At 45.6% G+C, this 26,433-nt stretch overlaps 4 protein-coding genes across 4 annotated transcripts; all 4 read left to right on the top strand.

Annotated features, from left to right (window-relative positions):
* The first annotated feature begins 7,536 nt into the window (after positions 1–7,536).
* Positions 7,537–9,663, top strand: LOC138740037 (uncharacterized). Its single transcript, XM_069892481.1, has 6 exons — positions 7,537–7,918; positions 7,961–8,350; positions 8,394–8,549; positions 8,608–8,744; positions 8,805–9,012; positions 9,116–9,663. The coding sequence occupies exons 1-6, from the start codon at positions 7,537–7,539 to the stop codon at positions 9,661–9,663; spliced, it is 1,821 nt and encodes a 606-aa protein (XP_069748582.1).
* A 2,940-nt stretch (positions 9,664–12,603) lies between these two features.
* Positions 12,604–15,388, top strand: LOC138740036 (uncharacterized). Its single transcript, XM_069892480.1, has 6 exons — positions 12,604–13,157; positions 13,249–13,608; positions 13,650–14,272; positions 14,331–14,466; positions 14,550–14,734; positions 14,838–15,388. Exons 1-6 carry the CDS (start codon positions 12,604–12,606, stop codon positions 15,386–15,388), a joined length of 2,409 nt encoding a protein of 802 aa, XP_069748581.1.
* A 1,066-nt stretch (positions 15,389–16,454) lies between these two features.
* On the top strand, positions 16,455–18,197 carry LOC138740035 (uncharacterized). The gene is made up of 3 exons (XM_069892479.1): positions 16,455–16,819; positions 16,888–17,026; positions 17,088–18,197. Exons 1-3 carry the CDS (start codon positions 16,455–16,457, stop codon positions 18,195–18,197), a joined length of 1,614 nt encoding a protein of 537 aa, XP_069748580.1.
* Position 18,198: 1 nt separating this feature from the next.
* LOC138740034 (uncharacterized) lies at positions 18,199–21,103 on the top strand. The gene is made up of 5 exons (XM_069892478.1): positions 18,199–19,097; positions 19,293–19,772; positions 19,855–20,393; positions 20,450–20,779; positions 20,853–21,103. Exons 1-5 carry the CDS (start codon positions 18,199–18,201, stop codon positions 21,101–21,103), a joined length of 2,499 nt encoding a protein of 832 aa, XP_069748579.1.
* The last annotated feature ends 5,330 nt before the right edge of the window (positions 21,104–26,433 follow it).

Below are 26,433 nucleotides of genomic sequence, written 5' to 3'. Positions count from 1 at the left end.
ACCCATGTATATATCCAAATTGTTTTAAATGTCAAAATAGAGGCCACATTCATCATTTCAGCTGGTAGCTCATTCCAATGGCTCCAAACAATGCACCATCACCACTGGTAAATAATTGACTCCAGCTAAGATTCATGTGCTCCCACAGAATCAGTACCCTTCGATGAGAGCTCATAGGCTCCAGAACTAGCTAACCAACTATGTAGTTATATCACCTCACTAATTTGAAAGGCATTGGCTATTTCCTTGCAATCTGGTCTCTTGCTGGAATGTGCTGAAGTCATGCTCTTTGCGAAGAGGAATCTTGGATTCTTTCCCTCAAAGCCAAATGAGGCTTTTGGAGAAGGAATTAGAATCCTCCAGTCAGCCACAACTTTCAAGCAAGTGATTTGTGAAATGAATGCAAAATAAGGGAGCAAACAAGGAACAATACACATCAGAGGCAAACACTCATGGTTCCCAATATCAGCCAGACTGCAGGAATCACACTGAATCTGCCCTCAGGATCTATACTGGGTCTAATACTGGGGATCTGATGAAGCACTGGGCCTAATATAGGTAGCATTCTAGACCTGGCACAAGCAGCCCAAAACTGCTCTGACCACTATGATCAAAGAATTAGGGAAAACACCAAGTCACTGGCCAGGGATCAGAAGCATGGGAACCATTTTGGGTCCATTCAATCTCTGAACCCCAGATTCAGATTTCTGGCCCCTGTTTTACTTTTACTTTCATTGACAAGACTCATTTCTTCAGCTCAGTAACTCTGGTCTTTTTGATAATGTGATGGAGGAAATGTACCTCTACATTTGCAGGAGCCTTGGAATCAATCCTGTCAGGTGCACATCTATATCAGGATAGAACAAATGAATTCTGTCACTATAAGCCAGGTAAAAGTGGGGTTCTCAATTCTCAGAGAGAACCAAGTTTTTAATAAAACAACTTTTGGGGGTGGGGGTGGGGGTGGAGAAATGACAGTATTATCAGCAAAAAAAGTTGGTCATTGGCTTCAGAAAATGAAGTTGGGGGGGGGGGAGATGCTGGGATAGTAATTATTCTTGCCCACATGCACATATACAAAAAAAATATACACAGATGCAATATACACGCATATAAATGCACACACATGAACACATACAAACATGCACACAAATATATACACACAAAAAACATACATACACCCAAACACAAACATACAACACACATGCACTCAAACACATACAAATTTGCAAATACACACGCACACAACTATACAAACATGTATACACACATATATACTCAAATGTACTGTAAAAACACATACACATGTATAAATACACAAATTCAGACACGTACACTCACACATGCTTGATCATATACATAGACAAATATACATGCACACACTCACATGCAAATACATAGACACCCACACAAACATCTCCATATTCATACACTCACATTCCATAGATATCATTCTCTGTATATATCCTACCCCAGTTACACTTCTCCCGCACTCCATCGCTTAGAAGCTGGGAAGATGCATGATCTTGAACCCATGAAACTCAAGGACAGCTTTACTGCATTTATCAAACTCTTAAATGGATGTTTCATTAGTGAAAGATGATGCCCTTGCATCTTTTAACTTTTCTTTCCACCCAGCATTTTCTTTATAACTCTATGCTCTGCACCTGGTTTATTATTGCATTAACCATTACTCTCAAATATGTTTGACTTACTTGAATGGAACGCAAAACATAACTGTTCAGTGTGTTAATACACCCAACAAATAATTCATTTCATTTACCTGTAGACTATTCCAAGCACAGCACGATTGGCTGTCTAATGTCCTTCAGTCAATGGCAGAAAGATATTAAAAATCATAAACTGAAATTTTGTTCAATGTCAAATAATTATCCTCTGGTGAAAATAATTTAATTTGAAGCTTGAAATCTGCGCTGTAATTTACTAAAACAGCCCCATGTTAAGTGCTCAAAATTGAACATTGGAGTTACTATGATTAGGATTCAAAGTTTTAGTGAGGATCAACATTTATAAAAAATTGAAAGGGATATTTATTCTGGTTTGTTTTATTCTGGGATATTTATTCTTCCTTCTGGGATATTTATTCTTCCTTCTGGGATATTTATTCTTACTTCTGGGATATTTATTCTTCCTTCTGGGATATTTATTCTTAAAAGTATCAGACAGCATAGAAACAAGCACGAGCCAACCAGGTGTATGTTGACTATTTGTCAGCGCCTAACCCATAGCTTTCCAATGTATTAATAATACAAGAGCTCATTAATCTGGAAGTGCTTGCTGCTGCGACAGTGACTGATAGAATATTCGGCAGAGCAAAAGGTACAAAGTATTGAATGCTTCTGAACCAGCCCTTTACAACTGCAGATTTTTTTTAAAAACACCTTCCATTTTGAAGCTCAAAGGAAAAACTTCAAGGACAGGACAGTAGTGGTGTGGGGGCGTGGCAAGATGGCGTAGAAGAAAGACATGTATTCCACCTTTCCCCAGCTGGATCATTAAATACCCAGTTTTTAAAAAGCATAAAAGTGGTTAAAAATAAGATTTACAATTATTTAAATAACAGTGATTTATGATGGCATTCAATGTGGAAAAATTTAAACCTCAGCTTCAGAAAAAAGACTACCATATAAAAGTGTGGAAGAATTGAGGCCTACCTGCATAGCTGAATCCACAGAGTAGTCGCTGGGAGTCTCCAAGCCTCAGAGGACTCCAGCCCGTTTGAATCTGACTCTGGCGCCGATCCTGCCTCCGCAAGATGGCGCCGGCACATTGGAGAATTCGTCCATTGCCGACCCGTGTTCACATGCAGTCATGTGTGTGGATGGGATGGCTGATAAGGGGACTTGCGAACCTCTGACCTCACTGGGTGGCCCAGTGGCGTGCAGTGTAGCATCGGAGGACGCTCCTGCACATCCGACGGCTTTGCCTGGCCTGCGTGGGACATTGTGGGTCCGAGAACTGCTGGAGAAATGGTGGGGGTGGGCTGTGGGGGAGCCTGAATGCCATCATCCCAAAGAGGTCAGGGTGCCGGCATCGGGTGTCCAGACCTGCAGCTGTTCAGCCAAGGGACCGACGATGATTGAGAAAGAAGAGGAACTTACCTTATTGGAATTCGTCCAGGAGGAGGAGCTTGGAGTCAAAGGAGGTGAATCTCAAAAAGTGGAAGTGGAATCTGGACTGGATTCAGTGTTTACTGTTTTGGAAGGAATTGCTTGTCAAATATATAATATGTCAAAACAAATATCAACTCAAGTGAATCAAGAATTTATGGACATGAAAATAAAAATGAATACCTTGTGTGATGAAATGTCAACTGTGAAGCAGGAAATGACTGTAGTTAAAAGTGATATTAATAGATGTATAAAATCAGTTGATACTGTGCAAGATAATTTTAAGAAAATTGAAACAGCCTTCTCTGAGTGTTAAATTCAGGTAGAACGTAATAGAGAAAAAATTGAAAAAGTGGAAGGTTCTTTTGTAGATTGGGGGATTCAAAAAAGAGATTTAATGAAGAAGTTTGATTCATTGGAAAATCAAAATCGAAGGAATAATGTGAAAATAGTTGGTCTCCCAGAGGACATTGAAGGTGCTGACCCTATAAAAAAATTTAAGCACTGGATCCCAGAGGTGTTGGGTAAACAACTTTTCCCTGAAGATTTGGAATTGGATAGGGCTCATAGAGCTCGGAGAAGAAAACCACTTCCAGGACAAACACAGAGAGCAGTCTTGATTAGTTGTTTAAAATATCAAGATAGAGAAATGATTTTACATATGGCAGTGCAGAATGCATGGCAGAATCGATCTCCATTAATGGTTCAAAATAACAGTGATTTTTTTTAAATGCTGATTTGAGCAAGGAGGTTATCAGAAGATGACATGAATTTAATACGGCCAAAGATGTTTTGTGGTGAAAAGGCAACGAATTTGCTTTTTGTTATCCTGCAATTTTAAAGGTTTCCTATGGAAATTTTCAATCTTAACTTTTTGAGAATTATCATGATGCTTTGGTTTTTGCTAATTCTTGCCGGAATTGCAAAGAAATGGATGTTCTCCTCCGTTATCTCCTAAGAGGAGGGTAAATGGACATGGGAATAATGGGAAGAATGGAGAATTGACACAAAGTCTTCTTGTTGTTGAAGATCCGGAGCAGTCGTTGGGCTTTGAATCATTCGGCTGAATATATGGACTATATTCTATTGCTTTTGATTAAATAATAAATATGTATCTGGCTTGGGGGGGGGGGGTTGGATGATACTGAAAACTTTGATAGTCATCTGCCACTAGTGGGTTTACCACACCCAGATTTTTAGGGTATTACTACCATTGGGTGTTTTTTTTTGTATTTTTCTGGGACTTTTTGAGGGGTTGTTTTTTTTTTCTTGGAAGAATGATAAAGGGGTGCATTATTTTATAGTGTGTAAATATATTAGTAGTTAAAAATGTCTAAAATGAATTTTGCAACTTTTAATCTTCAGGAGTTAAATAATCCAATTAGGAGAAAGAGAATATTGGCTTATATATAAAAAAAGAAAATTGATATTGCTTTTTCACAAGAAACACATTTGACTGAGAAAGAACATTTGAAATTGAAAAGAGATTGGGTTGGACATGTTTTTACTTCTTTTAATTCTAAGGCAAGAGGAGTAGTGATTTTAATTCATAAAAAAATTACCATTTGAATTGGAATCTTCAGAGGGGTATGCTGGCAGAGTATTAAGAGCGAACTGTAAAATTTTTGTTGAATCTTGGACTTTGCTGAATCTTTATGCCCCTAATATAGATGATGAGCGGTTTATTTCAGAAGCTTTTTTAAAAAAAATATTAACTCAAACTAATGAAAATGTTTTAGTTAGTGGTGATTTTAATTGTGTTCTCGACCCTTTATTGGACAGAAATCCAAAAAGTATAAGGAAATCAAAGATGGCAACACAAATTAATGTGTTAATGAAAAATTTATATTTGGTGGATATTTGGAGAAAAGTTAATCCTAAAGAGAAAGATTTTTCTTTTTATTCTTCAAGACATGATTAGTTTCTAGAATTGATTTATTTTTGGTATCAGCACATTTACAAGGTAGAGTATTATGAGCTGAATATAAAAGTAGAGTTATATCTGATCATTCATTATTACTTTTTCTCCTGTGATAGTTCGGATGTAGTACATCCGTCATTTAGATGGAGGTTTAATGCAATGTTATTGAAAAAAAAATCTTGTTACTTTTGCTAAAGAGTAGATTTCTTTATTTTTAACTAAAAATGTTAATTCTGTGGATAGTCATTTTGTAATATGGGATGCTTTAAAAGCTTATTTGAGAGGGCAGATCATTAGTTATTCTATGAAAGTTAAGAAATATATGGCAGAAAGTTTAGAGTTAGAAAATAAGATGCTGAGTTAGAGAAAGATTTTCAGAAAGGTGTAACAGAAGATAAAAAGTTGCATTAGTGAGGTTGAAATTATGTTATAATACTTTACAAACATCAGTTTGAATGGTTAATCGATCTAAACAATGTTATTATGAGTTGGGGGTAAGAACTCATGCCAATTGAAAGCTGATCAGACCTCTCAGACTATTATTGCTGTTAAGAAGAATTCAAAAGTTACTTACAAACCACAGGAAATCAATGACCAGTTTTATTCATTTTATTTGAAATTATATACTTCTGAGGGGAAACAGGATAATGGTTCTATTGATTCTTACTTATCTAAATTAAAGTTACCAGTATTAGATGGAAATGATGTTCAGGAATTGGAATCTCCATTTACGGATTTTGAAATTAAGGAAGCTATTCAGAAAATGCCTGATGGAAAGTTTCCAGGGGATGATGGATTTTTGTAGAATTTTATAAACTTTTTAATGATGATTTTCTAATGAATTTGGAGAAGTGTTGAATCAAGTTACTGAAGATCAGAAGTTACCAGAATCATGTTCAAGTACTTTAATAGCTGTCATTCCAAAAAAATCCATTAAAATTCATATAGACCTATCTCTTTATTAAATGTAGATTATAAAATTATATCAAAAGTATTAGCTAATAGACTTGCTAAATATTTACCCAAAATGGTACATATTGATCAAACAGGTTTTATTAAGAATCAAAATGAATCACTTTCAATACTTCATACATTTAGACTTAATTCCATCCTGCACCACTTACCTCATCTTTTCAAGATCCTCTTGTATTCACCATCAACCTCCTCTGAACAATTTCCAAGAAATTCCAGTATCAATTGCATTACCACCAAAGTTATGAACATAAATTACATACTGTGGATGCAGCACCAATCTCTACAGTACACTATTACCTACAGCCCACTTATTCCTTCATATCCATCCAATTTGCTGATTCACCCTGGATCCCATGCTTCGAGAGCAGCGGGAAATGCAGGACCTTATCAAAGTCAATTTAGATAATAACCACTCCTCTACTCATCACTCCAAATCATCATCCATCCAAAAAAAATAGATATTTTTAAAATGCACAAATCTTGACAGAAAATTATATTCCATTGCCAATTTTGTGTTAATTGCTTTTTTTTCATAACACTATATTTTGAACTTTTGTCTTTTTTTTTTATTTTTGGGTGCTACCTGCTGTAATTATGCACAGTTTGATTATTCTGGACAGCAATACAAAGCAATGGGTTTTTTTTTAACTGCAAGCTGGAGGTCACTTGACCACCCCAGGGACAAAGATCAGAAGTGACCTCATCTATCAATTAAGTGTTAAATAAGATCACAGTTTGAGGCTGATGCACAATGAGTCCTCCAGGTGCCAATCAGATGTTAAACCCACCCACAAGTGATACTGCTTCCCAATTGGCTCTCAGAGTTTACGTGGGGGCCCCCAGGACTGTCCCATGAAGCCAGATGCAGGATAAAAACACACCACATAGAATAACTCAAAGTTTTGTGTTCATACTCCCTCGACAATGTGGGTTACAGGGGATGCTGATACCAGGGAGGAATCATTGCAGTATTCACTTGTTAGTTGTTATTTGGATGCTATCTATTAATGGGCTGAGTCTGCTACCGACAAAGTGGTGGATTGTACTGTTCATTCAACCCCTTGTTTTGCATTTGAGAGTCGCTATAATCAGGAGTGATATTTTTAATAATATTGCATTTGATATTTAATTTGTGTTATTGCTGAGTGAGGAAGTTCCCCCCTGTCGAAGATATACCCCCGTCGAAAATATCCCCCATCGAAGATATCCACCTCCGTCGAAGATATTCCCCCATCGAAGATATCCACCCCATCGAAGATAACCCCGTCGAACATATCGCCCCCTCGAAGATATCCACCCCGTCAAAGATATCCCCCTGTTGAAGATATCCCCCTGTTGAATATATACACCCTGTTGAAGATATCCCCCTGTTGAAGATATCCCCCATCGAAGATATCCCCCGTCGAAGATATCCCCCGTCGAATATATCCACCCCGTCGAAGATATCCACACCGTCGAAGATATCCCCCCATCGAAGAAATCCCCCCGGCGAAGATATCCCCACCGGCAATGATATCACCCCCAGCGAATATATCCCTCCAGGCGAAGATACCCCCAGCGAAGATTACTCCCCTGGTGAAGATATCCCCGTCAAAGATATTCCCCTGTCGAAGATATCCACCGTCGAATATATACAACCTGTTGATAACCCCCGTTGAAGATATACCCCATCGAAGATATCCCCCGTCGAAGATATCCCCCCGGTCGAAGATATCCACCCCGTCGAAGATATCCCTAGTTGAAGATATCCCCCTGCAAAAGATATCCCCCTGTCGAAGATATTCCCCCGTCAAAGATATCCACCCCGTCGAAGATATCCACTCCGTCGAACATATCCCCCGTCGAACATATCGCCCCCTCGAAGATATCCACCCCGTCAAAGATATTCCCTGTTGAAGATATCCCCCTGTCGAATATATACACCCTGTTGAAGATAACCCCCCTTTTGAAGATATCCCCCATCGAAGATATCCCCCTGTCGAAGATATTCCCCCATCAAAGATATCAACCCCGTCGAAGATATCCACTCCGTCGAACATATCCCCCGTCGAACATATCGCCCCCACGAAGATATCCACCCCGTCAAAGATATTCCCTGTTGAAGATATCCCCCTGTCGAATATATACACCCTGTTGAAGATAACCCCCCTTTTGAAGATATCCCCCATCGAAGATATCCCCCGTCGAAGATATCCCCTGTCGAATATATCCACCCCGTCGAAGATATCCACCCCGTCGAAGATATCCCACCATCGAAGAAATCCCCCCGGCAAAGATATCCCCACCGGCAATGATATCACCCCCAGCGAATATATCCCTCCCGGTGAAGATCTCCCCCCACATGGCTAAGATATCCCCCGCCGAAGATATCCACCCCGTCGATGATATCCCCATCGAAGATATCCCCCCGTCGAAGATATCCCCCTCAAAGATATACCCCCGTCGAAGATATCCCCCCATCAAAGATATTAACAGTCGAAGATATCCCCCTGTCGAAGATATCCCCATAGAAGATATCCCCCGTCGAATATATACAACCTGTTGAAGATAACCCCCGTTGAAGATATCCCCCCGCAAAAGATATCCCCTGTCGAAGATATTCCCCCATCAAAGATATCAACCCCGTCGAAGATATCCACTCCGTCGAACATATCCCCCGTCGAAGATATCCCCCCTTCGAAGATATCCCCCTGTGGAAGATATTCCCCCTGTCTAAGGTATCCTCCATCGAAGATATCCCCCCATCAAAGATAACTCCCCGTTGAAGATATCCCCAGTCGAAGATATCCCCCCTCCGAAGATATCCCCCTGTCGAAGATATCACCCCCGTCGAAGATATCATCCCGTCGAAGATATCCACTCCGTCGAACATATCCTCCATCGAAGAAATCCTCCCGGGGAAGATATCCCCACCGGCGATGATATCTCCCCTGGAGAAGATATCCCTCCTGGCGAAAATACCCCCCAGCGAAGATTACTCCTCCGGTGAAGATACACCCCATCGAAGATATCCCCCCATCAAAGATATCCACTGTTGAAAATATCCCCTGTCAAAGATATGCCCCATAGAAGATACTCCCTGTCGAAGATATCCCCGTCGAAGATATCCCTCATCGAAGATATCCCCCTGTCAAAGATATCCCACCGTCGAAGATATCCACCCCATCGAAGATACCCCCGTCCAATGTATCCCCCCGTCGAAGATATCTCCCCATCGAAGATATCCCCAGTCGATATCCCCCCGTTGAAGATATCCCTGTCAAAGATATCCCCTGTCGAAGATATCCACTGTCGAATATATACAACCTGTTGATAACCCCCGTTGAAGATATACCCCATCGAAGATATCCCCCGTCGAAGATATCCCCCCGGTCGAAGATATCCACCCCGTCGAAGATATCCCTAGTTGAAGATATCCCCCTGCAAAAGATATCCCCCTGTCGAAGATATTCCCCCGTCAAAGATATCCACCCCGTCGAAGATATCCACCCCGTAGAAGATATTCCCTGTCTAAGATATCCGCCCCGTCAAAGGTATCCCACCATCGAAGAATTCCATCCCATCAAAGATATCTCCCCGGCGAAGATATGCCCCCGGCAAAGATATTCCCCTGGTGAAGATATCCCCCCATCGTAGCTAAGTCCCCGTCGAAGATATCCCCCCATCGAAGATATCCCCACATCGAAGATATCGCCCCATCAAAGATATCCCTCCTGGCGAAGGTATCCCCCCGGTGAAGATATCCCCCCGGTTAAGATATTTCCCCCTGGCGAAGATATCAGCGCCTGGCGAAGATATCCACCGCGGCAAAGATAACCCCCCGGCGAAGATAAACCCCAGGCAAAGATACCCCCCGGTGAAGATCTCCCCCCACATGGCTAAGATATCCCCCGGCGAAGATATCACCCCGTCGAAGATATCCCCCTCAAAGATATAGCCCCGTCGAAGATATCCCCCCATCAAAGATATTAACAGTCGAAGATATCCCCCTGTCGAAGATATCCCCATAGAAGATATCCCCCGTCGAATATATACAACCTGTTGAAGATAACCCCCGTTGAAGATATCCCGCCGCAAAAGATATCCCCCTGACGAAGATATTCCCCCATCAAAGATATCAACCCCGTCGAAGATATCCACTCCGTCGAACATATCCCCCGTCGAAGATATCCCCCCTTCGAAGATATCCCCCTGTGGAAGATATCCCCCTGTCTAAGGTATCCTCCATCGAAGATATCCCCCCATCAAAGATAACTCCCCGTTGAAGATATCCCCAGTCGAAGATATCCCCCCTCCGAAGATATCTCCCTGTCGAAGATATCACCCCCGTCGAAGATATCATCCCGTCGAAGATATCCACTCCGTCGAACATATCCTCCATCGAAGAAATCCCCCCGGGGAAGATATCCCCACCGGCGATGATATCTCCCCTGGAGAAGATATCCCTCCTGGCGAAAATACCCCCCAGCGAAGATTACTCCTCCGGTGAAGATACACCCCATCGAAGATATCCCCCCATCAAAGATATCCACTGTTGAAAATATCCCCTGTCAAAGATATGCCCCATAGAAGATACTCCCTGTCGAAGATATCCCCGTCGAAGATATCCCTCATCGAAGATATCCCCCTGTCAAAGATATCCCACCGTCGAAGATATCCACCCCATCGAAGATACCCCCGTCCAATGTATCCCCCCGTCGAAGATATCTCCCCATCGAAGATATCCCCAGTCGATATCCCCCCGTTGAAGATATCCCTGTCAAAGATATCCCCTGTCGAAGATATCCACTGTCGAATATATACAACCTGTTGATAACCCCCGTTGAAGATATACCCCATCGAAGATATCCCCCGTCGAAGATATCCCCCCGGTCGAAGATATCCACCCCGTCGAAGATATCCCTAGTTGAAGATATCCCCCTGCAAAAGATATCCCCCTGTCGAAGATATTCCCCCGTCAAAGATATCCACCCCGTCGAAGATATCCACCCCGTAGAAGATATTCCCTGTCTAAGATATCCGCCCCGTCAAAGGTATCCCACCATCGAAGAATTCCATCCCATCAAAGATATCTCCCCGGCGAAGATATGCCCCCGGCAAAGATATTCCCCTGGTGAAGATATCCCCCCATCGTAGCTAAGTCCCCGTCGAAGATATCCCCCCATCGAAGATATCCCCACATCGAAGATATCGCCCCATCAAAGATATCCCTCCTGGCGAAGGTATCCCCCCGGTGAAGATATCCCCCCGGTTAAGATATTTCCCCCTGGCGAAGATATCAGCGCCTGGCGAAGATATCCACCGCGGCAAAGATAACCCCCCGGCGAAGATAAACCCCAGGCAAAGATACCCCCCGGTGAAGATCTCCCCCCACATGGCTAAGATATCCCCCGGCGAAGATATCACCCCGTCGAAGATATCCCCCTCAAAGATATAGCCCCGTCGAAGATATCCCCCCATCAAAGATATTAACAGTCGAAGATATCCCCCTGTCGAAGATATCCCCATAGAAGATATCCCCCGTCGAATATATACAACCTGTTGAAGATAACCCCCGTTGAAGATATCCCGCCGCAAAAGATATCCCCCTGACGAAGATATTCCCCCATCAAAGATATCAACCCCGTCGAAGATATCCACTCCGTCGAACATATCCCCCGTCGAAGATATCCCCCCTTCGAAGATATCCCGCTGTGGAAGATATCCCCCTGTCTAAGGTATCCTCCATCGAAGATATCCCCCCATCAAAGATAACTCCCCGTTGAAGATATCCCCAGTCGAAGATATCCCCCCTCCGAAGATATCTCCCTGTCGAAGATATCACCCCCGTCGAAGATATCATCCCGTCGAAGATATCCACTCCGTCGAACATATCCTCCATCGAAGAAATCCCCCCGGGGAAGATATCCCCACCGGCGATGATATCTCCCCTGGAGAAGATATCCCTCCTGGCGAAAATACCCCCCAGCGAAGATTACTCCTCCGGTGAAGATACACCCCATCGAAGATATCCCCCCATCAAAGATATCCACTGTTGAAAATATCCCCTGTCAAAGATATGCCCCATAGAATATACCCCCTGTCGAAGATATCCCCGTCGAAGATATCCCTCATTGAAGATATCCCCCTGTCAAAGATATCCCACCGTCGAAGATATCCACCCCATCAAAGATACCCCCGTCCAAGGTATCCCCCCGTCGAAGATATCTCCCCATCGAAGTAATCCCCAGTCGAAGATATCCCCCCGTTGAAGATATCCCCCTGTCGACAATATTCCCCCGTCGAAGATATCCACCCTGTAGAAGATATCCCCCGTCGAAGATAACCCCAATCGAAGATATCACCCCCGTCGAAGATATCCACCCCGTCGAAGATATCCCCCATCGAAGAAATCCCCCCCAACGAAGATATCCCCACTGGCGATGATATCTACCCCAGCGAAGATATCCCTCCAGGCGAAGATACCCCCAGTGAAGATTACTCCCCTGGTGAAGATACCCCCGTCGAAGATATCCCTGTTGAAGATATCCCACCCTGTCCAAAATATCCCCCCGTTGAAGATATCCACCCCCGTCGATGATATCCCCATCGAAGATAACCCCCGTCGAAGATATCCCCCTGTCAAAGATATCCACTGTCGAAGATATCCCCCTGTCGAAGATATCCCCCATCGAAGAAATCCCCCCCCCGGCGAAGATATCCCCACCGGCAATGATATCACCCCCAGCGAATATATCCCTCCAGGCGAAGATACCCCCAGCGAAGATTACTCCCCTGGTGAAGATATCCCCGTCAAAGATATCCCCCTGTCGAAGATATCCACCGTCGAATATATACAACCTGTTGATAACCCCCGTTGAAGATATACCCCATCGAAGATATCCCCCGTCGAAGATATCCCCCCGGTCGAAGATATCCACCCCGTCGAAGATATCCCTAGTTGAAGATATCCCCCTGCAAAAGATATCCCCCTGTCGAAGATATTCCCCCGTCAAAGATATCCACCCCGTCGAAGATATCCACCCCGTAGAAGATATCCCCTGTCTAAGATATCCGCCCGAGCAAAGGTATCCCACCATCGAAGATATCCATCCCATCAAAGATATCCCCCCGGCGAAGATATGCCCCCGGCAAAGATATTCCCCTGGTGAAGATATCCCCCCATCGTAGCTAAGTCCCCGTCGAAGATATCCCCCCATCGAAGATATCCCCACATCGAAGATATCACCCCATCAAAGATATCCCTCCTGGCGAAGGTATCCCCCCGGTGAAGATATCCCCCCGGTTAAGATATCTCCCCCTGGCGAAGATATCAGCGCCTGGCGAAGATATCCCCTGCGGCAAAGATAACCCCCCGGCGAAGATAAACCCCAGGCAAAGATACCCCCCGGTGAAGATCTCCCCCCACATGACTAAGATATCCCCCGGTGAAGATATTCCCCCATCAAAGATATCAACCCCGTCGAAGATATCCACTCCGTCGAACATATCCCCCGTCGAACATATCGCCCCCTCGAAGATATCCACCCCGTCAAAGATATTCCCTGTTGAAGATATCCCCCTGTCGAATATATACACCCTGTTGAAGATAACCCCCCTTTTGAAGATATCCCCCATCGAAGATATCCCCCTGTCGAAGATATTCCCCCATCAAAGATATCAACCCCGTCGAAGATATCCACTCCGTCGAACATATCCCCCGTCGAACATATCGCCCCCTCGAAGATATCCACCCCGTCAAAGATATTCCCTGTTGAAGATATCCCCCTGTCGAATATATACACCCTGTTGAAGATAACCCCCCTTTTGAAGATATCCCCCATCGAAGATATCCCCCGTCGAAGATATCCCCTGTCGAATATATCCACCCCGTCGAAGATATCCACCCCGTCGAAGATATCCCACCATCGAAGAAATCCCCCCGGCAAAGATATCCCCACCGGCAATGATATCACCCCCAGCGAATATATCCCTCCTGGCGAAGATATCCCCTGTGGCAAAGATAACCCCCCGGCGAAGATAAACTCCAGGCAAAGATACCCCCCGGTGAAGATCTCCCCCCACATGGCTAAGATATCCCCCGCCGAAGATATCCACCCCGTCGATGATATCCCCATCAAAGATATCCCCCCGTCGAAGATATCCCCCTCAAAGATATACCCCCGTCGAAGATATCCCCCCATCAAAGATATTAACAGTCGAAGATATCCCCCTGTCGAAGATATCCCCATAGAAGATATCCCCCGTCGAATATATACAACCTGTTGAAGATAACCCCCGTTGAAGATATCCCCCCGCAAAAGATATCCCCTGTCGAATATATTCCCCCATCAAAGATATCAACCCCGTCGAAGATATCCACTCCGTCGAACATATCCCCCGTCGAAGATATCCCCCCTTCGAAGATATCCCCCTGTGGAAGATATCCCCCTGTCTAAGGTATCCTCCATCGAAGATATCCCCCCATCAAAGATAACTCCCCGTTGAAGATATCCCCAGTCGAAGATATCCCCCCTCCGAAGATATCCCCCTGTCGAAGATATCACCCACGTAGAAGATATCATCCCGTCGAAGATATCCACTCCGTCGAACATATCCTCCATCGAAGAAATCCCCCCGGGGAAGATATCCCCACCGGCGATGATATCTCCCCTGGAGAAGATATCCCTCCTGGCGAAAATACCCCCCAGCGAAGATTACTCCTCCGGTGAAGATACACCCCATCGAAGATATCCCCCCATCAAAGATATCCACTGTTGAAAATATCCCCTGTCAAAGATATGCCCCATAGAAGATACTCCCTGTCGAAGATATCCCCGTCGAAGATATCCCTCATCGAAGATATCCCCCTGTCAAAGATATCCCACCGTCGAAGATATCCACCCCATCGAAGATACCCCCGTCCAAGGTATCCCCCCGTCAAAGATATCTCCCCATCGAAGATATCCCCAGTCGAAGATATCCCCCCGTTGAAGATATCCCTGTCAAAGATATCCCCTGTCGAAGATATCCACTGTCAAATATATACAACCTGTTGATAACCCCCGTTGAAGATATACCCCATCGAAGATATCCCCCGTCGAAGATATCCCCCCGGTCGAAGATATCCACCCCGTCGAAGATATCCCTAGTTGAAGATATCCCCCTGCAAAAGATATCCCCCTGTCGAAGATATTCCCCCGTCAAAGATATCCACCCCGTCGAAGATATCCACCCCGTAGAAGATATTCCCTGTCTAAGATATCCGCCCCGTCAAAGGTATCCCACCATCGAAGAATTCCATCCCATCAAAGATATCTCCCCGGCGAAGATATGCCCCCGGCAAAGATATTCCCCTGGTGAAGATATCCCCCCATCGTAGCTAAGTCCCCGTCGAAGATATCCCCCCATCGAAGATATCCCCACATCGAAGATATCGCCCCATCAAAGATATCCCTCCTGGCGAAGGTATCCCCCCGGTGAAGATATCCCCCCGGTTAAGATATTTCCCCCTGGCGAAGATATCAGCGCCTGGCGAAGATATCCACCGCGGCAAAGATAACCCCCCGGCGAAGATAAACCCCAGGCAAAGATACCCCCCGGTGAAGATCTCCCCCCACATGGCTAAGATATCCCCCGGCGAAGATATCACCCCGTCGAAGATATCCCCCTCAAAGATATAGCCCCGTCGAAGATATCCCCCCATCAAAGATATTAACAGTCGAAGATATCCCCCTGTCGAAGATATCCCCATAGAAGATATCCCCCGTCGAATATATACAACCTGTTGAAGATAACCCCCGTTGAAGATATCCCGCCGCAAAAGATATCCCCCTGACGAAGATATTCCCCCATCAAAGATATCAACCCCGTCGAAGATATCCACTCCGTCGAACATATCCCCCGTCGAAGATATCCCCCCTTCGAAGATATCCCCCTGTGGAAGATATCCCCCTGTCTAAGATAACCCCAATCGAAGATATCACCCCGTCGAAGATATCCGCCGTCGAATATATACAACCTGTTGATAACCCCCGTTGAAGATATACCCCATCGAAGATATATCCCATCGAAGATATTCCCCCGGTCGAAGATATCCACCCCATCGAATATATCCCCAGTTGAAGATATCCCCCTGCAAAAGATATCCCCCTGTCGAAGATATTCCCCCGTCAAAGATATCCACCCCGTCGAAGATATCCACCCCGTAGAAGATATCCCCTGTTGAAGATATCAGCCCCGTCAAAGGTATCCCACCGTCGAAGATATCCATCCCATCAAAGATATCCCCCCGGCGAAGATATGTCCCCGGCAAAGATATTCCCCTGGTGAAGATATCCCCCCGTCGTAGCTAAGTCCTCGTCAAAGATATCCCCCCGTCGAAGATATCCCCACATCGAAGATATCCCCCCGTCAAAGATATCCCTCCCGGCGAAGGTATCCCCCTGATGAAGATATCCCCCCGGTTCAGATATCTCCCCCTGGCGAAGATATCAGCACCTGGCGAAGATATCCCCTACGGCAAAGATAACCCCCCGGCGAAGATAAACCCCAGGCAAAGATACCCCCCGGTGAAGATCTCCCCCCACATGGCTAAGATATCCCCTGGCGAACATATCACCCCGTCGAAAATATTCCCCCCCGTCAAAGATATCCACCCCGTCGATGATATCCCCGTCGAAGATAACCCCCCTTCGAAGACATCCCCCTCAAAGATATACCCCCGTCGAAGATATCCCCCCATCAAAGATATTAAGAGTCAAAGATATCCCCCTGTCGAAGATATCCCCATAGAAGATATCCCCCGTCGAATGTATACAAACTGTTGAAGATAACCCCCGTTGAAGATATCCCCCCGCAAAAGATATCCCCCTGTCGAAGATATTCCCCCATCAAAGATATCAACCCCGTCGAAGATATCCACCCCATAGAAGATATCACCCCCATCGAAGATATCCACTCCGTCGAACATATCCCCCGTCGAAGATATCCCCCCTTCGAAGATTTCCCCCTGTCTAAGGTATCCTCCATCGAAGATATCCCCCCCGTCAAAGATAACTCCCCGTCGAAGATATCCCCAGTCGAAGATATCCCCCCTCCGAAGATATCCCCCTGTCGAAGATATCACCCCCATCGAAGATATCATCCCGTCGAAGATACCCACTCTGTCGAACATATCCTCCATCGAAGAAATCCCCCCGGGGAAGATATCCCCATTGGCGATGATATCTCCCCTGGAGAAGATATCCCTCCTGGCGAAGATACCCCCAGCGAAGATTACTCCTCCGGTGAAGATACACCCCATCGAAGATATCCCCCCGTCAAAGATATACACTGTCGAAGATATCCCCCTGTCGAAGATATGCCCCATAGAAGATACCCCCTGTCGAAGATATCCCCGTCGAAGATATCCCACCGTCGAATATATCTCCCCCGTTAAAGATATCCACTGTCGAAGGTATCCCCCCACTGAAGATATCCTCCTGTCGAGGATATTTCCCCATCGAAGATATCCACTCCATAGAAGATATCCCCCGTCGAAGATAACCCCCATTGAAGATATCACCCCTGTCGAAGATATCCACCCCGTCGAAGATATCCCCATCGAAGAAATCTCCCCCGGTGAAGATATCCCCACCAGCGAAGATACCCCCAGCATTGATTACTCCCCTGGTGAATATACCCCCCGTGGAAGATATCCCCCGTTGAAGATATCCACCCCGTCGAAGATATCCCCCTTCGAACATATCCACCCCTTTAAATATATCCCACCATCGAAGATATCCCCCCGTCGAAGATATCCCCCCGTAGAAGATTTCCCCATCGAAGATATCCGCCCCGTTGAAGATATCCCACCATCGAAGATATCCCCCCATCGAAGATATCCCCCGTCGAAGATATTCCACCGTCGAAGATATCCCCCAGAGAAGATATCCCCCGTCGAAGATATTCCACCGTCGAAGATATCCCCCAGCGAAGATATCCCCCCGGCTATGATATATTCCCCCAATGAAGATGTCCCCCACCACCGGCGAAGATATACCCCATCGAAGATAACCCCCGTCGAAGATTTCCCACCATCGAAGATATCCCCCCATCGGAGATATCCACCCGTCAAAGATATCCACCCCGTCGAAGATATTCCCAAATCGAAGAAATCCCCCCGTAGAAGATATCTCAACCGGCGATGATATGTCCCCCGGCAAAGATATCCCTCCCAGCAAAGATACCCCCAGCGAAGATTACTCCCCCGGTGAAGATACCCCCCGTCGAAGATATCCCCGTCGAAGATATCCCACCCTTTCGAAGATTTGCCCCGTCGAAGATATCCCATCCCGTCAAAGATATCACCCCGTCGAAGATATCCCCCGTCGACGATATCCCCAATCGAAGATATCCTCATGTCGAAGCTATCCCCCGACGAAGATATCCATCCCGTCGAAAATATCACCCCGTCGAAGATATCCCCGTCGAAGATATCCCCCCGTCGAAGATAGCCCCCCGATAAGATATCCCATCGAAGATATCCCCCTTCGAAGATATCTCCCCATCAAAGATATCCCCAGTCGAAGGTATCTGCCCGCCGAAGATATCCCCCTGTCGAAGATATCCCCCGTCGAAGATATCCACCTCGTAGAAGATATCCCCCCCGTCGAAGATATCTGCCCCATTGAAGATATCCCCGTCAAAGATATCCCCCCGTTGAAGATATCCCTGAGAAGATATCCCCTGTCGAAGATATCCCCATCAAAGATATCCCATGTCGAAGATATCTCCACGTCGAAGATATCCCCAGTCGAAGATATCCACCCGCCGAAGATATCCCCCCGTCGAGGATATCCACCCCATAGAAGATATCCCCGCATCGAAGTTATCACACCATTCAAGATATCCCCTCTGTCAAAGATATCCCACCCAGCGAAGATATCCCCCGGAGAAGATATCCACCCGGCAAAGATATCCCCCACCCCCGGCGAAGATATACCCCCATCAAAGATATCCCCTGTCGAAGATATCCCCCCGTCGAAGATATCCTGCCCAGCAAAGATATCCCCCGGAGAAGATATCGCTCTGGCGAAGATATCCCCCCAGTGAAGATATCCCCTGGCGAATATATCCCCCCGTCGAATATATCTCCCACCCCCAGCGAAGATAACCCCCATCGAAGATATCCACCCCGTGGAAGATATCCCCCGTCGAAGATATCCCCAGTCGAATATATGCACCCTGCTGAAGATAACCCCCCCATCAAAGATTGCCCCCATCAAAGATAACCCCCATTGAAGATATCCTGCCCCCGTCGAAGATATCCACCCCGTCAAAGATATCACCCACCGGCGAAGTTATCCCCCAACCCCGGCAAAGATATCCCCCTGCCCTGCGAAGATATCCCCGCAGAGAAGATATCCCCTCGTGGTGAAAATATCACCCCCTGCAAAGATATCCCCCCTGTCGAATATATCCACCGTCGAAGATATCCCCATTGAAGATATCTCCCAGTCGCAGATATCCCCCATTAAAGATATCCCCCATCGAAGATATCACCCCAGTCGAAGATATCCACCCCGTCGAAGATATCCCCAATCGAAGAAATCCCCCCCGGCGAAGATATCCCCACTGGCGATGATATCTCCCCCGGCGAAGATATCCCTCCTGGCTAAGATACCCCCAGCGAAGATTACTCCCACAGTGAAGATACCCCCCGTCGAATATATCCCCCATCGAAGATATCCCTCATCGAAGATATCCCACCATGTCGAAGATATGCCCCGTCGAAGATATACCACCCCATCAAAGATATCTCCCCGTCGAAGATATCCCCCCTTCAAAGATATCCTCCCATTGAAGATACCCCCTTCGAACATATCCACCCCGTCGAAGATATCACCCTGTCAAAGATATCCCCCAGTCGAAGATATCCTCCATCGATGATATCCCCCCGTCGAAGATAACTCCCCGTCGAAGATATCCCCCCATCGAAGATATCCCCCCCGGTGAAGATATCTCCCCCTGGCGAAGATATCCCCCGGCAAAGATATCCCCCCGGCGAAGATATCCCCCCGGTGAAGATCTCCCCCCCACACGGCTAAGATATCCTCCTGGAGAAGATATCCCCCGGCGAAGATATCCCCCCAGCGAAGATATCCCCTTGGCGAATATATCCCCCACGGCGAAGATATCCCCCACCCCGGCGAAGATAAGCCCCATCGAAGATATCCCCAGTCGAAGATATCACCCCGTCAAAGATATCCACCCCGTCGAAGATATCCCCGTCGAAGATACCCCCATCGAAGATATCCCCCGATTGAAGATATCCCCATCGAAGATATCCCCACGTCGAAGATATTCCCCTGTCGAAGATATCCCCAGTCAAATATATGCACCCTGTTGAAGATAACCCCCCATCAAAGATAACCCCCATCAAAGATAACCCCCATTGAAGATATCCCGCCCCCCGTCGAAGATATCCACCCCGTCAAAGATATCCCCCACCGGCGAAGATATCCCCCAACCCCGGCGAAGATATCCCCCTGCCCAGCGAAGATATCCCCGCAGAGAAGATATCCCCTCGTGGTGAAAATATCACCCCCTGCAAAGATATCCCCCCGTCGAATATATCCACCGTCGAAGATATCCCCCATTGAAGATATCTCCCAGTCGCAGATATCCCCCCATCAAAGATATCCCCCACCGGCGAAGATATCCCCCAACCCCGGCGAAGATATCCCCCTGCCCAGCGAAGATATCCCCGCAGAGAAGATATCCCCTCGTGGTGAAAATATCACCCCCTGCAAAGACATCCCCCCGTCGAATATATCCACCGTCGAAGATATCCCCCATTGAAGATATCACCCAGTCGCAGATATCCCCCCATCAAAGATATCCCCCATTGAAGATATCACCCCAGTCGAAGATATCCACCCCGTCGAAGATATCCCCAATCGAAGAAATCCCCCCGGCGAAGATATCCCCACTGGTGATGATATCTCCCCCAGCGAAGATATCCCTCCTGGCGAAGATACCCCCAGCGAAGATTACTCCCACAGTGAAGATACCCCCTGTCGAATATATCCCCGTCGAAGATATCCCCCGTTGAATATATCCCACCACGTCAAAGATATCTCCCCGTCGATGATATTCCCCGTCGAAGATATCCCCCCTTCAAAGATATCCTCCCATTGAAGATACCCCCATCAAACATATCCACCCCATCGAAGATATCACCCTGTCGAAGATATCCCCCAGTCGAAGATATCCCCTATCGAAGATATTCCCCTGTCGAAGATATCCGCCCCATCGAAGATATCCTCCATTGAAGATATCCTCCCATCCAAGATATCCCCCCATCGAAGATATCCCCCGGAGAAGATATCCCCCCGGCGAAGATATCCCCCCAGCGAAGATATCCCCTTGGTGAATATATCCCCCCGGCGAAGATATCCCCCACCCCGGCGAAGATAACCCCCATCGAAGATATCCCCAGTCGAAGATATCACCCTCGTCAAAGATATCCACCCCGTCGAAGATATCCCCGTCGAAGATATCTGCCTGTCGAAGATATCCCCCTGTCGAAGATATCCCCCTGTCAAAGATATCCTCCATCGAAGATATCCCCCCGTCGAAGATAACTCCCCGTCGAAGATATCCCCCCCGTCGAAGATATCCCCCCGGTGAAGATATCTCCCCCTGGCGAAGATATCCTCCGGCAAAGATATCCCCCGGCAAAGATATCCCCCCGGCGAAGATAACCCCCCGGTGAAGATCTCCCCCCCACATGGCTAAGATAACTCCCGGAGAAGATATCCCCCAGAGAAGATATCCCCTGGCAAAGTTATCCCCCATCGAAGATACCCCCATCGAAGATATCCCCCATTGAAGATATCCCCCATCGAAGATATCTTCCCGTCGAAGATATCCCTTCATCGAAAATATCCCCCCCATCGAAGATATCCCCCCCATCGAAGATATACCCCCCGTTGAAGATATTCCCCCGTCGAAGATATCCCCCCGGTGAAGATCCCCCCGACGAATATATCCCCCCATGGCAAATATATACCCCCACAGTGAAGATATCCCCCGGCGAAGATATCCCCCCGGTGAAGGTTCCCCCGGCGAAGATATCACCCCCGGCAAAGATATCCCATCCTGCGAAGATATCCCCCCGGCGAAGATATCCCCCCCGGCGAAGATATCCCCCCTGGTGAAGATATCCCCCCAGCGAAGATATCCTCCCCCGGCGAAGATATCCCCTCCCCGGCGAAAATATCCCCTCCCCGGTGAAGATATCTCCCCCTGCAAAGATATCCCCCCCCCCGGTGAAGATCCCCCCCTCTCAAAGAGACTCTGGCACTGAAAGCTTCTTGATTGTATTGGAGATTTGGATCTAGAACTTGGATTTCTATTGGTTTGAACATAGCTCTGTGTAGCGCATCGAATGACTCAGACTTGTTGACTCTAACCAAGGGTTTTATTAACAAAAACTGGAGCATAGTACACCGAGGTTGACCTGTCGAGACTGACCTGGGTCTGGTTAGGAGCAGCCTTTTATGACCTTCCAGTAGGCGTGGCTACTGCTCTCAGCCAATCACTATTACTATATGTAAATATATACAAATATATACATTGGTGATAGCATCCTGTACTATCACAGTCTATATCTGCAGAATATGTGGGAGAACTTGAGGCAAATACACACAACGTCTGAAAGGAATCTCTTTTTCTTCTTTCTGTTATTGGTTGGGGGTGCCAGGCAATGCTCATGGTGACTGTTTGCCTTAATGGCAGACAAAAGTTGAAGTACAAGTCTATTACATCTTTGTGCATTACATGACAATATTAGGAACCTCAAGATGAAGAGACAAAAAAATGAAGCAAAATGTGAAGGTCATGGTCTTAATTGTACACAACTAAAGAGACTTGTATTTTTTAAAAAAGGTGATTTTCAGAATTATTTTGTTCTTAAAAACAATGCTCTTCTTTTTTTTTAAATTTTTTATTTTTCACACCATAAATCACGTTAGCCATGATATACACTTTTTCTTTTTCACACATATACAGTGTCTTTTTCTCCCACCCCCCTCCCTCCTCCCAAGCCACCCCCCCACCCCCCTCTCATCCATTTTAGGTATACAATCTAGGTTGCTTTTAGCCAGTCAGACAATGTTGTCATTCAACAAAAATACACCAGAAATTCTACTGAGTCCATTCTTTTCTTTTCTTCTCCTTCCATCAACTTAGGTAATGTTTGTTCCCGGTAGGTTTTTGCTATTGTATTTAATGTAAGGCTCTCATACTTGTTCGAATATTTCAATATTATTTCTTAAACTATATGTTATTTTTTTCTAATAACAATGCTCTTCCATGACATTTCAGTGAAAGCAGGAAAAAAATAACATTTATCCTGAAGTAATTGGAATTGGATACACAAAACATATAGTCAATACCTCTGGAAAAAGAAAGTGAACCTTGTTCCAAAATACCTTGTGCTGTTTGCCATCTAGAAAGTTATTAAACCAACAATATTTGGCAGCAACTTCTACAACTTAGTTAAGTAGTTGTTACAATTTTGAAGCCTTGGAGGAGTTTTTAAGTATGTTTATATTTGAACAATTAACAGTGGAGATGAAGTTCTATGGCCCATCTAATGAGTTCATAATCACAAGTCTTAAGAAAGCACAGTGCTGGAGTGAATCCAGTGTTCTCTAGCAATATGCATGAGAAGGGTCTGGCAGCTGTCTGGAATCCAAACAATCTAGTTAAGTAGAGCTTCATTGTATTGTTTGGACTTCAGCCACTGGTAGGCATTGCCAACCTAAAGGGTCTCAGAAAACCATCCCTCATGTGTAACGGCAAAAGTTTTAATGAATGGGTTGCTCTATTTCAGCATCCTTCATTGTTCAATTTTTAATGACCTGCTGCCAAGATTATTTGAGTGTCATTGAGGGAGGTACAATATTTAATTGAATATTGATACTTGCACCTAATAGGGTGCTCGAGCACATCCTCTGTAATTCATAAATTGATGGAATGATACTTTCAGTTGGAAAGTACTCAAATAAACAATAAATGTAAGAATGTTACAAGCATTATTGTGCATGGGCCTATATTTCCCCTCACTTTGTGCAGTGTTCTTATTTGTCCAAGTAAGGATTGGTAAGCTAGAAACTCCCAGGAATTATAGAAATCTCAGACTTTGCCAATCTGACAATGGTTTCTCAGCTGGATTCTGGTTGGAGTGTAGTAATGGAGAATTAATTCATTTGGATTTCAACAATATAATGGCAGTGAATTTGGTTTTGATCTGGAATTGTTTTCCTTTGTGCAGAAAAAGATCCTGTCGTATTGGAGCAAGGTCCTAAAGGCAATCTCTAATGAAGTGTACCAGGATGCATAGGCATATTAGGATATGGCAGGTGGGGCAGAGAACAGGGTTCAAATATCAAGGGGCACCACTGTCCTCGCTTTATCCACCCAATATCAGTCAGCCTAGCCCAATCCCACTTACACTTGTGGGCGACATTTCATTAGGCCACTTATTGGGGCTACAGCCCTTCAGGACAGCAGGGCAGTTCCAGGTGAAGGCAGCAACACAGCAAGCAAGTGGCATCACTTTGCTCCTGCCAGCACCAGACAAACGGAGTATGATCTGAGTTTTTGATACATTTGAATTAGAAGTATGTTGGTGATAGCTTGTGAGTGTGAATGAAAAGGGATATCTGATCTGAAGATTTATTTGACTGAATTACTGTTTCACCACTCTATATTGTATGTAATGTAATGAGTGACAAGTGCCAATCAAGTTTTCACCCTGCTAACACCCATAAAGTGCACACCTTGCATTGGCTAATTTAAATCCCTTTGTCCTTGGCCTATTAGCCATTGTAATTGGCATGCCTTTGGTGGCACTAAGCCAAAGATTGATCCCTGTAAATTACCTGGGCTTGGAACATGGGTTCTCCCAGCCAGCCCACTTGGGTTTGGCTGACTTGGTGTTGAGCCATTGGCCTCCTGTAAACTACCTGATGCGAGCCCCCCAGCACTGTAATGGGTGCCACATGCTCCAATAGCCCTCTTTCCCATTATTGGGTCTCTGTCTTGGGACCATGCTGTTGTTGAGTCAAATTGCGTCTTTGCCATTCTGCTTCACTCTGATCACTCTAGACCTAGAGCAACCTCTGGAGCAATTGTTGGTAATGGTAAGTTCTTGCCTTTTGGCTAAGATGTGTACTGTTCTCTACTGTTAAAAGACTGAGTCTTGATTATTTAATTAGTACCCCTAGTTTGGCCTAATAAGTTGCTGGTAAGTGAATAAAGGATAGCAGTGTGTATGTATGCCTGACTGAGTCAGTCAAGGGGTGACTTGGGAGTAGGACTGGTGGGTATTGTATTTTTGTTCCTTGATTGTTGTACTGGGTACCTAATTAGTGTTTGTGTGCATGTATTTTTTTAATTACTGTACTAAATGTTCATCTCAAGACAGTACTGCCAGAGGAGCTCACCAGAGCACCCCTTCGGCACTGACACTGGTTCCATCATGGAATTTCTGCTCTGTATGGCTCATAATGATTGTGTTCCTGTGCAAGTCTGAGGAGAGGTCTACAAAGTGTTCCTCCTGCTCATTCTCATCACCCAATTAGTAAGCATTTAAAGCAAGTAATGGAATGGGGTGGGTGGGAGGTGCTGGACTGGCATGTGAGTGAGTCGATGTCAACCAAAACCAACTTGAAGTTGTCAGCAGGAGGCCAGGGGCACAAAAGCTGGGGAATGCACATTCTGGGCCAGAATAGCAGGTAAGAAATGCAGACTTCTAATACATTGACACAAACATGTGTAATTTATGGGGATGTGTCAGGCAACAGCAGAATGGTTGATGTGCTGGTCTTTAAACCGGGGTGGGTGGAGAGGCATGCAATGTCAGTGACAGTCCTAGGGTGCCACGACCTAGATATGCCACTACAAGGATGTTAACCATTTTAGAGGGAATTACTTATGAGAACAGGTTGGACAAATTCCAGTTGCTTTCTCTAGCGCATAGGAGGCTGAGTGGAGACTTGATGTTTATAAAATCATGAGGCATTGATAGGGTGGACACCCACAATAATTTCCCCAGGAAAATGTCACACGGGAGGACATGGGCATAAAGAGAGGTTTCCTTTAAGAGGTGTGGTGAACAATTTTCTGAAACAGGCTACCAGTGTTCTGGTAGCAGGCTTCCAGGAATAGTCTTGGAAGCAGATGCAATAGTAACATTTGAGAGGCTTTGTGGCAGGCACCTAGATAGGAAGGGAAGAGTGATATCTATCATTTGCAAAGCCAGCCTAGTTTTAGTTTGATTTAAACATTCCATTCAGAAGTGACACATGGATTGATGGACCTGTTATCTCTGGAACTCGGTTCCTTCTGTCCATTCTTGACAAGCTTGGATCT

The sequence above is a fragment of the Narcine bancroftii genome, chromosome 7 (assembly GCF_036971445.1).
Source record: "Narcine bancroftii isolate sNarBan1 chromosome 7, sNarBan1.hap1, whole genome shotgun sequence".
Lineage (NCBI taxonomy): Eukaryota > Metazoa > Chordata > Chondrichthyes > Torpediniformes > Narcinidae > Narcine > Narcine bancroftii.
This window is presented reverse-complemented; position numbering and strand designations above follow the sequence as displayed.

Bases quoted from the DNA above. Each gene is read 5' to 3' on its own strand.
- LOC138740037 (XM_069892481.1), top strand. From the start codon at position 7,537: ATGATATCACCCCCAGCGAATATATCCCTCCAGGCGAAGATACCCCCA. The intron at 8,550-8,607 runs GTCGAATATATA...CCCCCGCAAAAG, and splicing joins CCCCATAGAAGATATCCCCC to ATATCCCCTGTCGAAGATAT. The intron at 8,745-8,804 runs GTATCCTCCATC...AGATATCCCCAG, and splicing joins AGATATTCCCCCTGTCTAAG to TCGAAGATATCCCCCCTCCG.
- LOC138740036 (XM_069892480.1), top strand. From the start codon at position 12,604: ATGATATCCCCATCGAAGATAACCCCCGTCGAAGATATCCCCCTGTCA. The intron at 13,158-13,248 runs GCAAAGATATTC...CCCACATCGAAG, and splicing joins CCGGCGAAGATATGCCCCCG to ATATCACCCCATCAAAGATA. The intron at 14,273-14,330 runs GTCGAATATATA...CCCCCGCAAAAG, and splicing joins CCCCATAGAAGATATCCCCC to ATATCCCCTGTCGAATATAT.
- LOC138740035 (XM_069892479.1), top strand. From the start codon at position 16,455: ATGAAGATATCCCCCCGGTTCAGATATCTCCCCCTGGCGAAGATATCA. The intron at 16,820-16,887 runs GTATACAAACTG...CCCCTGTCGAAG, and splicing joins GAAGATATCCCCCGTCGAAT to ATATTCCCCCATCAAAGATA. The intron at 17,027-17,087 runs GTATCCTCCATC...AGATATCCCCAG, and splicing joins AAGATTTCCCCCTGTCTAAG to TCGAAGATATCCCCCCTCCG.
- LOC138740034 (XM_069892478.1), top strand. From the start codon at position 18,199: ATGTCCCCCGGCAAAGATATCCCTCCCAGCAAAGATACCCCCAGCGAA. The intron at 19,098-19,292 runs GTGAAGATATCC...CCCCCATTGAAG, and splicing joins CTGGCGAAGATATCCCCCCA to ATATCCTGCCCCCGTCGAAG. The intron at 20,394-20,449 runs GTTGAAGATAAC...CCCCCATTGAAG, and splicing joins CAGTCAAATATATGCACCCT to ATATCCCGCCCCCCGTCGAA.